The following is a 15,181-nucleotide window of genomic DNA, read 5'->3' as shown; positions in this document are numbered from 1 at the left end:
TAAGTCAATATAATAATTCAAGTGCTGCAGTATTTTCACCTTGAGACTTGCCTGACCCATCAGACAGAGAAGTAGAAGAATCCATAAAAGACAGACTTTTCTCTTGTTCAGTCTGGGGATGCATTACATTGTTGGGTGTCGTCGTATCAGGTCCAACAACCTATTAAGACCAAAAAATGTCTTTATTAGTATATTCATTTAAAATAAATGACTCATGAAAATAAAATCATCTAAGAAACAGTAAATGTTGAGTAATAAGGCTTGTTTATAACATGAAATGTTCTCCTCTTGCCAAGGGGCTCGCCATAAACTACACACAAGATCGGGGGGCAACTAAACATTTCAAGCAAAAGGCTACATCAAAAGTCATGCTTCTTGTCTGACAAATGCATTTACTTTTAAAACAATAAGCCAATTTGTAAAAAGCAAATTTTAGTAGCACACATCATAAACAGACATGATAACTTATACATACGGTCAGAATGAGCTTTTCCACACAGTCAGGAGCCACACTGTGAAGGTGTGTCAGATGCAGCTGCAAGTGAATCTTGTTGCTTAGGACATCCTGGCATAGTGGACAGCGGATCACTGGCTGCATGGAATGCTGGGACATCACGTGGAGCTGCATACGGTTGGCGTCTTTACTGCTATAGTTGCAATATGGACATTGTTGAACCTGGAAAGAAAAACAGTATATTCATTATTATTAATCATCACTGGTCAGTTATGACTCTTTCAAAGCTAGACTAATGTATGACGCACCATTATGATCTAAAACTTAGTCCAGCTCTTCAAAGATTTCAAAGTATTTCTTTTAATATGTCACAGGCATCCTATCCGAACACACTCACCTCTCCCAACCAACCCCAAAGCCAAACTCAACACACAAAAATGTGGATAAACCCTGTTTCATGTAATTCACTTAAGTCTCTTAACTCATGAAATTTTATTAGAGCAAAACATGATTGGCCAGAATTTCTAATCAGTAGATTACAGATGACAAAGGTGTGTACTCTCCAAAGCTATGTCTTGCCCTCATTACAGGGAGTACTCTGAGCAGAGTCGCCTCCCTACCACCTGTTTTAATAGAATCCATTTCTGAAATGACTAAGTCCTCCCTCCTTACAGGTCCCAGAACCAGACGAGCTAATACTTCATAATCTAATTTAAAAACACATATAATTTAAAGAGATGCAAACGGAGGAAGAGAAGCAGAGTGGGCGGCCTAAGGCTTGTACTGGTATTCCACTTAAGAACACAAAGGATGGCCTATTGTGCTTGATGCTGAAAAGCTCTGTCAGGGAGGGAATGGTAGGATGCATTTAACCCTTTGAATGCAAACTGGCGCCAGAAACTGGTAAATGCTTGGCTATGCATTTCTGCTTCTTACAGTTAAGCATCTTCCCATTAGCTCTTTCCACAATGACAGGAAAGGTTAGATTTCATTAGTGATTTTGAATCTGCTTCATTAGTTGTTAGCGTTCTGTACATTTGATGACAACTTCTACAAAGTGTTTATTGTGTTAAGCTAGAGTTCAATCTCAAATAGATCCATAACAGACTTTATTTGACAAGGTGAAAACAATTATAAGTTCACCGCAAATCTGTTCCCACAACTAACACTTAGAGGAGCAGCTAGAGCGGACCGTTTTCAAGTTGCTAGGGAACAGCTGCTGGTTTCCTTTTGATTTTCTACAAGCCTTTACCTGGTCATTAGCTGAAGTCTTGCCCTCAGCAGACTTTGGCCTTTTGGGTGGACTTTCAATTTGTCGATCTGGCAGGAGGGAATGTTTAACCACTGCATTCAGGCTGGTAACCTCTTTGGATATGGCATTCACTCCTGAGGAACAAAGCAAATGAAACATGAAAGTTAATATTTTTCATCAAATAATCAATAAGTATTTGAATCCACCAGTTATTTGTCTGTGTTAAAGTAATTTTCTAGGCTTAAACTGCAATGTGGTGATATGACTTTTAAACTTTTCCTTTTAGAATGTGAACTGGATCAGAACCACCTACTGAGAACAGGATACCACGAGTTACATGTCCTGTATGAGGGAATATTAAACCAACGTACAAAATATACCTTAATTTGAGTGAACAAACTGAATCTGTGCAATTACAAGGTTGAAATTGACTCAGAAATTGATCAAATTGTTACTGATATACAAACAATGATGTGAGCAACATAAACAAGTCTAATAAACTAATGTTCAATGGGGCATAGGTGATGATTTAAAAAAAAAAAAAGATTTGACACCAAGATTTTAGCATGAAAACAAGTATGAAGTGGATAATTCACATACACTGATGTGGATCTGCCCTGAGGACATGTAAAATGGGAAAAACTCAGGCGGCTCATTATCACAGCACGACATACATTAAATGTTATGGTAATATTATACACTTCATTAGTTCATATACATTTCTCCAGCTGCTTTAACAACTCTTGTGTCTGTATAAGATGCTAAATTTTCGGGGCTTTGGTCACGGCTGGTGGTACAGTACTAGCACTCCTCGTGTCTGCCTATTTGTATGTGTACGTGTAAGCGTGTGTGTGAGACGTTAACAGCAGGGCTCAGTGTGGAGAGATCCGCCTCTGGTTGTATTTAGTAAATGCTGCAGCTACTGATAAATCTTTCATTAGCCTCATCCGAAGATACAAGCCGTGCAGGACCTGCTGTACTCTGCCACTGCAATTTACCCACTCTGCACAGCACAAAGACACAGCAAAAAGCAACTCTCCCTCCCTCTTCCTTACTCTCTTCCTCCCTCTCTCCCAAAGCCATCACCCCCTTTTTCATGTCCCCTCCCTCATCTGGTCACTCAAGGCAATATGTGAGCCTCACTCTTGCGAATCAACGCTTCACGCCAGATGCACAAATGGAAAAAAAGGGAAATCAAAGCAGTGATACATGGAGAGGGGGGTTGGAAAAAAAAAAACAACATTTTTTATTTCATATTATTCTGTGGCTCATGTTTGTATTGGGCGCATATCAATTGCTCTGGCCCGTTCATGCATTTTAATTCTGTTGCATTAAGTAGGCGTTCCACTTATTTTATTTGTAATCCCCTATATCTGGAGTCTGAAATATTGGCCTGTCAAGGAAAGTGACAAGAAGAGGGAGGAAGGGGGGAAAGAAAGAAAGAAAGAGAGAGAGAGAGCGAGAGATGGGGGAGCAAAAAAAAAAAAAAAAACACAAGGGCACAATGTGAATTTCCAAGAACATCCGAGAATTGCTCTGCAGCTCAGAAGAGCGAGGTAATCTCATCTTCCACTGCTTGTGATGGCCCCTAAAGGGCTTGTATGTGTGTGTACGTATGTGTCTCTGTGCATAAATGTGTCTATATATGCGTCTTGTGTCAGGCCTCTGACACTCCATTGGTCAGATTTGTCCAAGCTGGAAGCACCCGTCACATCACCTGACCTTTCCATAGCTCGCATCCCGCCTCCCATATTTATTATAACCATTTCTAATTTCAACTTTCAATTTTTGCCTCAATCTTTCAGTCAATTTGCAACTAAATTACATCCCTGAGAAAGGAGATGAGGTGATTGCCGGACAAGAGCCTGCAAACACATTTACAATGCGGCAGGGGAAAGGGCCCACACATCACCACTGATTACTGTCATGCTCAATGTAAATGTTTGTGTACTTTGTGTGTGCGTGTGTGTGTGTGTGTGTGTGTGAGAGAGAGAGAGAGAGAGAGTGAGTGTCTGCATGTGCAACGCAAAGATCTGTCCTTCTGGTTTAGATTTGTCTTTGACCTAGTGCTTTCGTCAACACTTATAAAACACAAATGAAGAAAAACAGTTGGTTAACCCTGAATGTAGAGAGCAGCTTTATCTAGAACCACTTAAAAGCTTTGAATGGCATGCCTTAACTGTGAATATTAAAGTTGTTTTGAGGCCAACACTGTAGTACTGGGTCTTTCAAGTACATAATCACCTTTAAAACAAACCAATACAATGGCTGGCACTGCTTGTTAATTATAGAGAGGGAATTGATGAACCCTTCTTACTGCTTTTAACCAGCTTCATATTTTTGCCTCCCAAAGTTCACGGCTAGCCAAAATAATTCTTGGCAATCTGCAGGAGCACGGGACTCTCCTCACATTTTTCCTTCAGTCTGAAGTCTAGACTAAACAACGGTACTCCCCCTCCACCTCCTCTATCTACCCTGCTGCCCCCACCTTTCCTGCATCGTCTCACCCAAGAAAGTGGAGGAGGTGACTAAACCTGAAACGGGACCCCCCCCCCCGCCCAATGCCACCAATGACAAATGTCTGCACAGAGCAGGACCTTGCTTGATTAGATAAATCAAAAGGTGATTTATGACACTCAAACCCTTTTGCATCGCAGGGGCAGAGAGTGGTACACACACCACCCATCTTTATTTGCAACTGTCAATGGTGTTTATGGAGCCTCGTATACGCACACTTGTATAGATGCACGTGGCTATGTAACGGGAAAGCAGCACAGAGCAGTGGAAGAAAAAACTGAAATGTGTTGAAAATACAGAGTGAAGAACAAAAAAAAATCAAAATGGATCGAGAAGCACAAAGAAAAGCCTCAGTGTATTTCTTCTTAAATGGATCTCCAAAAAGCAGGGGAGACAATACCAGAACGCTATTTTAGAATATGCCCTTTTGTGTTAGAAAGGGTCAGATTTTGTGCAAACTAAACTTATATAATCAGCTTCTATGCAAACAAGACTGTCATTTAATAACCACATCCCTGTAACTATGCCTTTGTATAAAATCAACATCATTCAGTTATGAAGTCTTGCAGAAAGGTTTCACAGCAATTAATCTGTACATGTTCCAATCTTTTTTTCTTTTATCTTCAAATAAATAAATGAATAAAAACAATCTCACTATTGTTTCGTTTTTTTTTTTTTTTCATCCCGTCATGAAAACAGAAAAAAGGGCCACAAACATAGATGGGAGGGGGCTGGGTGGCTTGGATTTAGTATTCAATTTAGCTTTCCTGAGCCCTGGCAGACTGGCTAGTGTTACGGAGCAGTAAATCTGGGAAGGAGAGCTGGCCAAAGCAGGCCAGGGAGGACCGACCACCGTGATTTACTGGCCTACTGCTCTGGGGTTACGCATTAGGCTGACCTCCGGTCACCTGATAACATTACAGCAACACACTCTGAACCTAAAACTCCCACTGAAGCACTCAGCAGGCCCACATCTAACCAGAGGGAAGTACACAAAGAGATAGAGCAGGAGAGTGTAAAACCGCGCGAGGAAGAGACATGGTCAGATGGAGAAAGACGAAGAAAAAAAGAAAGGCTAATATACTTCAGCTGCCTCCTATACTTTGCATTTTTTTAATGGCCAGCCTTCTTTACCCCTCCGTCTCCACCTTGTGCTCTAATGAGAGACAACTGTGAGCATAGCTTTGTCACATTTGACAAATCGTCTGAGACATTCAACAAGCTGTCATTACACAGAAAACAGTGATGCACAAAGGAACTGCTGCAGGCTTGTAATTAAACATGCTAATAACTTTAATATATTTTACCCTCATTTTAGAGAGATGGAAAAGAAGCACATCACTGCTCTCAAGTTGGGCAAACTTTCAAGATGCATGCACATATAAAACACTGCAAACACACTGAATATGAATGAGCTAATATGGAATATTAAGAACCGGATTTTGTTTACATGCAATTGCATTCTGTTTGCCCTTATCTTCACAATTCAAAATTGTACCCGAAATTAATACATAACATTTGACTGCGGGAACGATGAGTAATTTCTTTGCTAATTTGAAGCAGGTAGAGATCTCTAATTTCCTTAGGCAGCCTGACAGGCTCATTTCTATGCTGGGGCCTTTGTTTAGTTGGTTATTTATAAGAAGTGGGCCCCTGAGCTATGGCGGCGACATGTGCCATCTACACACACAACACAAAGCTATCTGGAAGTAATCCACATCAAGGACATTTGCATGAAAAATGTAACATGGATTATAATTAATCTAAAGTGACATCAGATTAAAAAAGACAATGTAAATGAAGCAAGGAAAACAGATCTTTCTGTCTGTCCCCCCTCCCCCGCTCCAACTCTCCCATTCTCTCCATCTATCCCTTCCTCACTCTACAGTATTTTGCTGGCCGTCTTTGTTCAAGGAATCTTGGTCTTTGAGATGAAGTGCACAAGCGCATTGCTCACTTGGTCGCACTGTAATCCCTTCCCTAGAGATCTCCATATGGACACACGCGCGCACACACACACAAAGATCCCAACATTTCAAGCTTGTCAAGGATGCAGGACTGATGGAGAAGATGCCTGCTTTAAAAAGAAGGGTGCAAATGTAAAGTACCCGCATACAAAAATGCTGACACGCCAGAATCTTTCTTTTCTTTTTGCATTTTTTTGGGATCTCACTTTTGAAACCATCTTCAACCAAACTTCCCACTAGTGCTGTCATATTTGGACTTTTAGGCAAGTGACGCCAGGGGAAAAGATCCCTACTATTCCCAAAGAATGTAAAAAAGGCAAATATCCCTACTTGTAAACTAGATTTCATCCCGTACAAGAGCATGCTTTAAGGTACGAGGGCCCTGGACATTCTGTGGCTTTGCCTTTTTGCATGTGTGCGGTGGTGTTAAATGATGCTGGTGGTAATATGCTGCCGTAAATGCATGGATGGTGGTTCCCCGCCAGTCCGTCAGATGGACCTGTCAGGGAGATAGAGCTGAAAGATAGATGACTGGCTAAACTAATAGGCCCCAGCCTCACTCAGCTCTCCTTCTGCCTCATTGAGCGTCACATTATGGAGCTAGGTATGGCATGCTATGAAGAGGAGGTGGGGAGGGAGCTTCAGATGGATAGACGGTGTGGAGGGTGGGTAGAGACCCCATGCAATATTCATTCCTAGCCATGGATTTCCATCTCATACATAAGAAGACCATATGAATTCTTATTTGGGCAAATCAAATCTAACAAAGCCGGGGCTATCCCAACCACAGCAGCACAGCGGAGGCATTATACCTCAGCCCAAATAATAAAAACACCAAGCAGCCTTTTATACAGTCTTACCTCTCTTGCTGAAAATGTTGTCATTTGTACAATTGAATGAAAAGTTTTTTTCCTTCCTTTCACCTTTTTTATCTAATGCCTTTTTTTTCCAAGGTAATGCCTGTGATGGTGCCACAGATTATACAACAATTAGGGGATGGATTGAATCAGGAAAAAATGGGAGAACACGAATAATGCAGGGAGGGTGGTGAAGAAAAAAAAACTAATTTAAGGGTTGCAGGGATGCAGAGCAATATTAGAAAAACATGTACACAACCCCCCCCCCATCTAATCCTGCGCTTATGAAAAATTAATATGTCATCGGAGAGGGCACAAGAACGAGAAAAGATTAATGCAAGGCGCTTATAAATTACAAGCACGCAAACTGATTTGATTAAAAAATAATCTGGGGCCTGGACATTGCCTGGTAATATCCACAACACTCAACTTATCCCTCTCTCTTTCCCTCTATTTTTCTCTTTCCTTATTTCACTCTCTTCATCTCTCTCTTTTTCTCTTTCTGTCAGATGGAAACGATTAAAGCAGGTCACATGGAGGCTAGTAAGCAGCATTCACATGTCACACATACACACACGTTTGAATCTTATCTACGGGAGAAACACAGATGAATGATAACTTGGGAAAAAAGATGGCTTTTGGTTTATGTGTGTTATTGTGTGTTGCCATGTGCACTTTTACAGCGTTGCGTATGTGTGAGTGCGGACTCACGGTCGGTTCTCCTGCTGTCAGTCAGGTCTCGGTCGGCCAGGTTGAGCGCAGACCTGGAGGAGGAGCGGGGAGGTTTCTCGCTGTCCTCAGCAGTCTCTTCTGAGAATACACAAAAAGCACACAAAAAGACTTCATTACCCATGATGCTCTCAAATGTCAGTACTTCATCTCTGCGGATCAGGGAATATTTCACGGTGTTAGACTTAACACACAGTGAAAATATATCCATTGATATTGCTATACCACATTAGAGTCATTTTTGGATACATAACTACTAGTACATGCACCCTTAATCCCAATAAATGCCCTTTTTTTCTCCAACACAAGGGTCAAATTTACTCTAGCGGGCAGTATATCTCACCAGCGAATATAGCTGGTGTACTGAGCACATGCTTCGCCATCTGTAGTGGGTGAAACATAAATCGACCATGGCTTGAAAGGAGGGATACTGTGTGACAAAAAAAAATGAAAAAAACAAAAAAAAAACATGTTATTCTACAGGCGAATGATTTCATTTACAACAGCTGCCTTTCTTCTGAAGGCTGGTTTCAAAAAGAGAATTATTCAGTCATGAAATAACAATGCTTCTTGTCCATGGAAAGTATTCTTTAACTTATACATTAACCCATATAAAATAACACAACAGAAACACTTAAATGAATAAAAAAAATAGGAAGATAAATGACAAAAATATTGTGTTCATGCTCTTTACTGTACACAGATAATACATCAATGTTTTTCTGTGTAGTTCAGTAAAAACAAAAACAAAAAAAGAAAGAATTGTGCAAACACACACACACATGCACAAACCAACACACACGTGCAGCGCTGCACTATTAGCAGATTAGCCAGCCCATCTCTGAGAGTTCAGCCCCTTGTTTGATAATTCTGTGTATCTGCAGTGTTCTGCCAGTGGATTAAAGTGTGTGTATGTGTCTGTGTATGCATGTGTATGTGTGTATATGTGTCGCCAGCACAAGCTAACACTAATCCTAGCCGAGCCCCAGCGCTCACTTTCATCCAGCCATCATTTGTCTCCGGCTGGGCTGATGTCACTTTGTAATGAATTTTGAGCAGTCTGAGAGAGGCCAGATAACCAGACATGCATGTGAATACACACAACCCCCCCTCACACGCACACACTAATAAATATATATAAGTATATATAAATGTATATATATATATATATATATATATATATATATATATATATACACACACATATATTTGGTGTGGAAGTGGGGATGTGGGAGGCCTCCCACTTTATAAACCCAGCAGAGAATGAAACTGGTATGTGTCTACGTGCAGGTGTGTGTCGGAAAGAGCTGTGCTCATCAATCCCGCACAGCCTTAATAACCATATTTTACCACACATACACACACACCCACACACACCCACACACACACACACACACACACACACACACACACACACACACACACACACACACACACACACACACACACACACACACACACACACACACACACACACACACACAGAGTCATATTCACAGAAATAAGCCAAAGGGTGCACTGAGGTCAGTCTGCATTTGCATACAATCACTCTGGCCATTGTATGATGTGCAAAACAGGTCTCAGAAGTCCCCCCCCCCCCATAGAAACATGATATGATTAACCCTTTCACATGCCACATGGTGCGAACACATACATATACACACAGACAGGCGTGCAGACTAAGCACTGGCGCCATTGCTCTAAGCAGCAACACATTAAGTGGACATTATACACAGCATGAAATTTTCATGGCAGATTCTAGCATGTGATTCTGGCCCAAAACTGCTGTTGTGTTTTGGTGTATGTTGCATTTGTGGGTATTGTTCTTTTTTTATATGTGTACATGGGTGTGTTTTTTGCACAAGTGTATACACAAGCTGTGCGTGCATACGAGCGTGTGTGTGTGTGTGCGCGTTTGTGTGTGAAGGAGACTGGGACTGCACTATGCTCCTGATGTTTTATTAATACATCGGTGACAACGGAGATGAAAAATCTCCTGTCAGTGGAGAGAGCCCGGGCTGCAGGAATTGCAATTTTCACTGCTGGTTCTGCAGCGTCCATCTTCGTATTTTAATTCACCTCACCTACGTAGTGAGAACAGAAATAGGAATGCCGCATGTGTGTGTGTGTGTGAGTGAGTCTGTGTGTGTGGAGGGCTTGTAAGTCCTTCATCGCTGGTTTATCTTTTCTCTATACTTGACTTTTGTTCCAAGCCAGGGAAAAGCAAATGGTTCAAAATCGAACAGCATGTTTCACAGAAGCGTGACAAAAGGAGGAGAGGAAGCAGGGTGAAAATAGAAATACACGAAAAAGGGAGTTCTTGCTGATTCCATATACTGTAAATATATATATATGTATAAAAGTATATATATACATATACATATACATATACATATACATACTTATTTATTTATATTTACATAATTTTGATCAGAAAACGTCATCAATTCAATTCAATTCAATTCAATTTTATTTATATAGCGTCTAATACAACAGAGTTGTCTCTAGACGCTTTACAGAGACCCATACCCATCACTATAATAACATACTGTGGCTCATCATTCGCTTTTATAAGACACACTATTACACTGTATCTACAGACCTAATATTAAGTAGGTCCTCTTCATGCTGCTGAAACTGCTCTGATCAGTCACGAACTGTCTGATTTTTCCATTAAATCTTTCGGACCCTGTGAATTGTGGTTTGGGGAGTTTGTGGCTCAGTTTTGCTGCCCAGATATAATCAGAGATCAGATCCTATCAGACTGCTATCTGATCAAAACTGTCTAGCTGGTCCATTTAAGAGGTGTCATAAAGTTTTTTTCATAATATCGATCAGTAAAAGTGTTTGAAAGTGCGGCGAGTGCGAGATCACAACAATAGTAAAACATCATTCTGAGTAACCTCTAGGGGGCAGCCTACCTGTAGCTAGAGGGAAAATGAAGGGTGAAGAGTGGGTGAAGAAAGATAAAAAGAAAGAAAAGGAGGGGTGATCATCTGGGCCTCATCAGGATTTTTTTCACTCCTTTCTCCTCATACTCAGTTACATCTGTGGAGTGTGTGTGTGTGTGTGTGTGTGTGTGTGTGTGTGTGTGTGTGTGTGTGCAGTGTTGCCACACGGAGGACATTCCCAGACTCGCGCTCTCCATACATCAGCTCAGCGTCTGCCCTCTGACTGACCCTGATGGTTACACATCGCACTTGTGTGTATGCGAGCGCATGCTACACCGTGCATGTACGCATGTTTCACTTTGAGTGGATGTGTACCATTGATCAACTGAGCGAGACAGTGACACACAGCGTGTGTTTGCATGAGAGATGTCATGTACAAGTGTGTGTGTGTGTGTGTGTTTGTGTGTGTGAAAGAGACACAGGGTTCTGCTGGAGGGACTCTTAACCATCAACTTAATCACAACCAGAGGACACCCAGAGCAAAACTTTCACAGTCACCTTCCTTTGGATCCGTGCATTAGCGGGCGCGCACACACACACACACACACACACACACACACACACACACACACACACACACACACACACACACTCTCACACAGAGAGAGAGAGAGAGAGAGAGAGTGGTCCAAGCTGTGGAGGGTGTGTGATTTTGGCAGCCTGGTGGGACTCTCTTTGATGTGGGTCAGTCGGAACATTAAAGCCGGCCGGTGGGCTCGAGCTAACCACAGACCCTGGGTTTGATTATCCTGCAACCGATACGGGCCTATATTTAACTGTTACAGAGGGAAGAATAATTAAGTGATTCTTGATCAGAGTTACAGGGAAATCATTTGGGTTTTAGATTTAACTATTAATTGGAAGTCGGGGGGACCAATTAGGATCCTGGAAAAATATCTTTTTTTGCCTGCCACAAAAAGAAAAAAAGAAAGAAAAACCCTCTCAAAATATCCAAACACCATGTGTTTATATAATGTTTACAAAAAAATATGATAAATTATGAACCATTTTATTTATTTATTTTTTTAAATTGTACAAATGAATTGCTTTTATTCAACAAAAAGAAAAAGAAAGAAGTAATTTTTATAGTGTGGATGCAGGCGTGTACAGTGAGAGAAATATAGAAAAAGATGTTAAAAACAAGTAAAATGGAGCAATAGACGTATGGGAGATGGAGGCAATGAAGACTGTATTGGAAGTGTCAGCATAGTGTGTTTGTGTGTGTGTGTGTGTGCCCTCTAGCTGTATAATGACCTGCTCTGAGACCACTCACTCCCCCTCCCGTCTCCCCCTAAGGGCCCATAACCGCCATGTCGGGTCATTATGTGCCCGGTGGAGGACTCAGTCATACAGCACACGACTGCAGAGCAATGCCACGCCAGGAAACTGGACGCAGAGGCTCCAAAAATGGCTGAATTCATTAGTTGGGCTGAGCCACCTCTAATTTGCTTCCTTAGGGCTAGGATGGTGCTCATTAAAGGGGTTAAAAAAAAAAAATAGTCTTCAACATTTTGTTTATCTGAAATCACAGGCGCCGTGAAAGTTGAGCATCAACTGAAATTTTAATTGCTGCCAAAGAGAATATAATAAGAAATATAGGGGGAAATTCTCTAACAAATACACTGAGAAACTATTATTGTAGAGTACGGCTCATACTACACTATTAGATGTGTGTTATCTGTCTAAAAATAATAATACGGACTAGAAGCTCTGTGTCCAGTGTATCTGTAGCAGTAATGCAGCCGTAATGTTTGGCGCAACACCCCTGACTGCAATGTCTCCCTAAGTTAAGCATGATGTTGATGCTGATTTCTTCTTACAACTCTGGCCATGTCTCCTGTGACACCGTGTGTGTGTGTGCATACGTGTGTGTGCGCAGGAACAGCAGGGGCCCTGTGATGTCACATTCCTACGCCGCGCGCGTGGCTCTAGTTTGGCCTCTAGGTTTTAAAGGGAGAGCTTTGAAACATTACACCATCCCGCACAGTTACAGCCACGCACACACGCACACACACACACACACACACACACACACACACACACACACACACACACACACACACACACACACACACACACACACACACACACACACACACACACACACACACACACACACACACACACACACACACACACACAGTCAAGGGCCAGTGGTAATACTGCAAGAGTAATAACCTTACAGACTTACTGATCTCCTTCCCTCTCGTTCTCTCACCCTCAAATCTTTATTTACCCTACTCTCCATCTTTATCCCCCCACTTTCCCCTCGTTCTCCCTGTACCTTTCCCCCCGAATTTCAGCGCGTTTAACAAGCATTTAGATCTTAACCAGATGTTGTTAATGTAGCATGTCTAAAATACTAAACATCAACCCAGCGGAGAGGGTCTACAGCTCCTGCACAGGGCCTGGGAATAACTCACTCACTCACACACACACACACACACACACACGGACTCACAGTCCTGAACATGCACACACACACACATACACACACACACACACACGCACACACACACACCTATCGATGAAACCTTCTGCACATAACACATTTACTCCCACACAGCTTTCACTGTATTTCATGCGCTAAAGTCCACAGCCCACATGCTAACATGGTAAACACACCGGCGCATGCAAACACACGTGTTTCCCTCCACACTCTCAAATCCACCCACAGGCACATATTTATTGTTTAAAACATAAGATTTTGTTACACTAGCAAAAAAAAAAAAAAAAAAAGAATCTATTGTCTCAGGTTTACTATGAAAGGCAGACAAAAGGGTTGCCTAATTTAATTTGCTGCTGGTGTGAATGTCAATAAGTTGAAATGACGGAATAAGCTAAAAAAATTACTTTTGTGTTAAAAAAAAAACTAAAAAAAACACTTGTATCAGCAGGTCTCAATTTGCTTTGTTGTTGTCAATTACAACTTTCTGAGACAACCTATTGTATTTTCTTTTGGTTAAATTGCCCACTCTGCTGTCTTGCAGGCGACTAACAAAACACTTACTTCTCTTTTTGGAAAAAAAAAAAAAAAATGGGGGGGGCGATCATATGAATAAACATAGCCAAGATTAAAGGCTTGCATGTCTTGCTTGCTGTGCAGAAAGAAACTGTTGTTCTGTGTTAAGAGGGGTTTCATTTTCAGTGCTGTGGGCACTAGTGTGTGTGTGGTGTGTGTGTGTGTGTGTGTGTGTGTGTGTTGGTGCTGTGATGTTAATGATTCTTTAATGGCAAATACAAAAGGTTTTCAGATGACAAAAATATGCCTCTGAAAGGTTCAGTAGAAAAAAAAAAAAGCAGCAACACCTGGCTTTATACAATGGGTTAGCACAACTACTGTGCACCTTAACACGTGTGCACACACACACATGGACACCTGCATCTTACACAACAGCCATATTGCATTTCGTGTTTGAATCACCTGAGGCTGAGTAGGTGAATAGAGGAGGCAGCACGGCAAGCTTACTGAGGGATTTAAGAATAATTTGAAAAGAAGATTCCTCTCCTCTGGTTCATCTCCTCCCATCTATTTCTCCATTCTTTGTTTTTCTTCTGGTCTTTCATGATTCCTCGGCCCAATATTTATCTAGCCCCTGATTATAAACATCTGGCCGATGGGGCAGTCTGCACAGCGGCAGCCGAAAAATACACATACACACACGCAATTTGAGAGTCACACACATAGTGGAAATATCACACACGCACGGCAACGTGACCCTGTCAGGTCCAGACCGGGGGATGGAGGGAGGGAGGGAAGAACAGAGAGAGAAAGGAAGCCGGACCAGACAGTGACACGGAGAGAGAAAGAGAGAGAGAACTAGGAGCTGAGGGTTAATGGCCTTCCCATCTCTGTGATAAGAATTCATTCTGTTCTATTACCAGCACTTATCTACAGGGGCTCTTGTCTTTCTCCTCTCTTCCTCCCTCTTTCTCTCTCTCTCTCTCTCACACACACACACACACACACACACACACACACACACACACACACACACACAACACAGGTCCATACACGCACAACAAGGGTCCGAGATCAATAGATGAACCTAATGAAGAAAGCAGCTGTTTCTCGGCATACCTGCTCAACTCTATCAGCCCAACCAGATCTCCCCGCGTCATTCATCTGCCTATCTATCCATCTATCTATCCATCTATCTATCCATCTATCTGCCCATCTGTTTTGCTAACTTTTCTCACAGCAATCCATCCTTATACCGACCCCATCTGTTCCCCTGTGCCTTCATTTATCCCTCTATCCGTCCATCCATCAGTACACCGGTAAGCAAGCAAAGACACGAGCAGGATAGATATAGTTTCGGATTGACCAGACTGGTCCTTGTCATGCATTCGAGGTTTATTTATTTTCCGGGAACTAATACGAGGCCTGAAAACGGGGAATCTAATAAAATGGCTGCCATGGTTTGAGAGAATGGTTTTGTGTGTGTGTGTGT

General features: G+C 41.8%; 1 protein-coding gene across 3 annotated transcripts in view; it reads right to left on the bottom strand.

The window, feature by feature from the left end:
- zfhx4 (zinc finger homeobox 4) overlaps positions 1–15,181 on the bottom strand; it is an 84,974-nt gene that overhangs the window by 10,358 nt on the left and 59,435 nt on the right. For 2 of the 3 annotated variants that reach the window (XM_061713653.1, XM_061713652.1), the window contains exons 7-11: positions 8,120–8,206; positions 7,759–7,857; positions 1,707–1,840; positions 476–676; positions 40–160 (exon numbers count right to left, since the gene is read on the bottom strand). In XM_061713653.1, the coding sequence (XP_061569637.1) occupies positions 40–160; positions 476–676; positions 1,707–1,840; positions 7,759–7,857; positions 8,120–8,206 (642 nt within the window). The remainder of the gene's footprint in view (positions 1–39; positions 161–475; positions 677–1,706; positions 1,841–7,758; positions 7,858–8,119; positions 8,207–15,181) is intronic. The other variant, XM_061713654.1, reaches the window with a different exon arrangement.

This window comes from Cololabis saira, chromosome 22, assembly GCF_033807715.1.
Source record: "Cololabis saira isolate AMF1-May2022 chromosome 22, fColSai1.1, whole genome shotgun sequence".
NCBI classification, from domain to species: Eukaryota; Metazoa; Chordata; class Actinopteri; order Beloniformes; family Belonidae; genus Cololabis; species Cololabis saira.
Note: the sequence above shows the minus strand (reverse complement) of the source record. Positions and strands in the feature narration are given on the sequence as shown.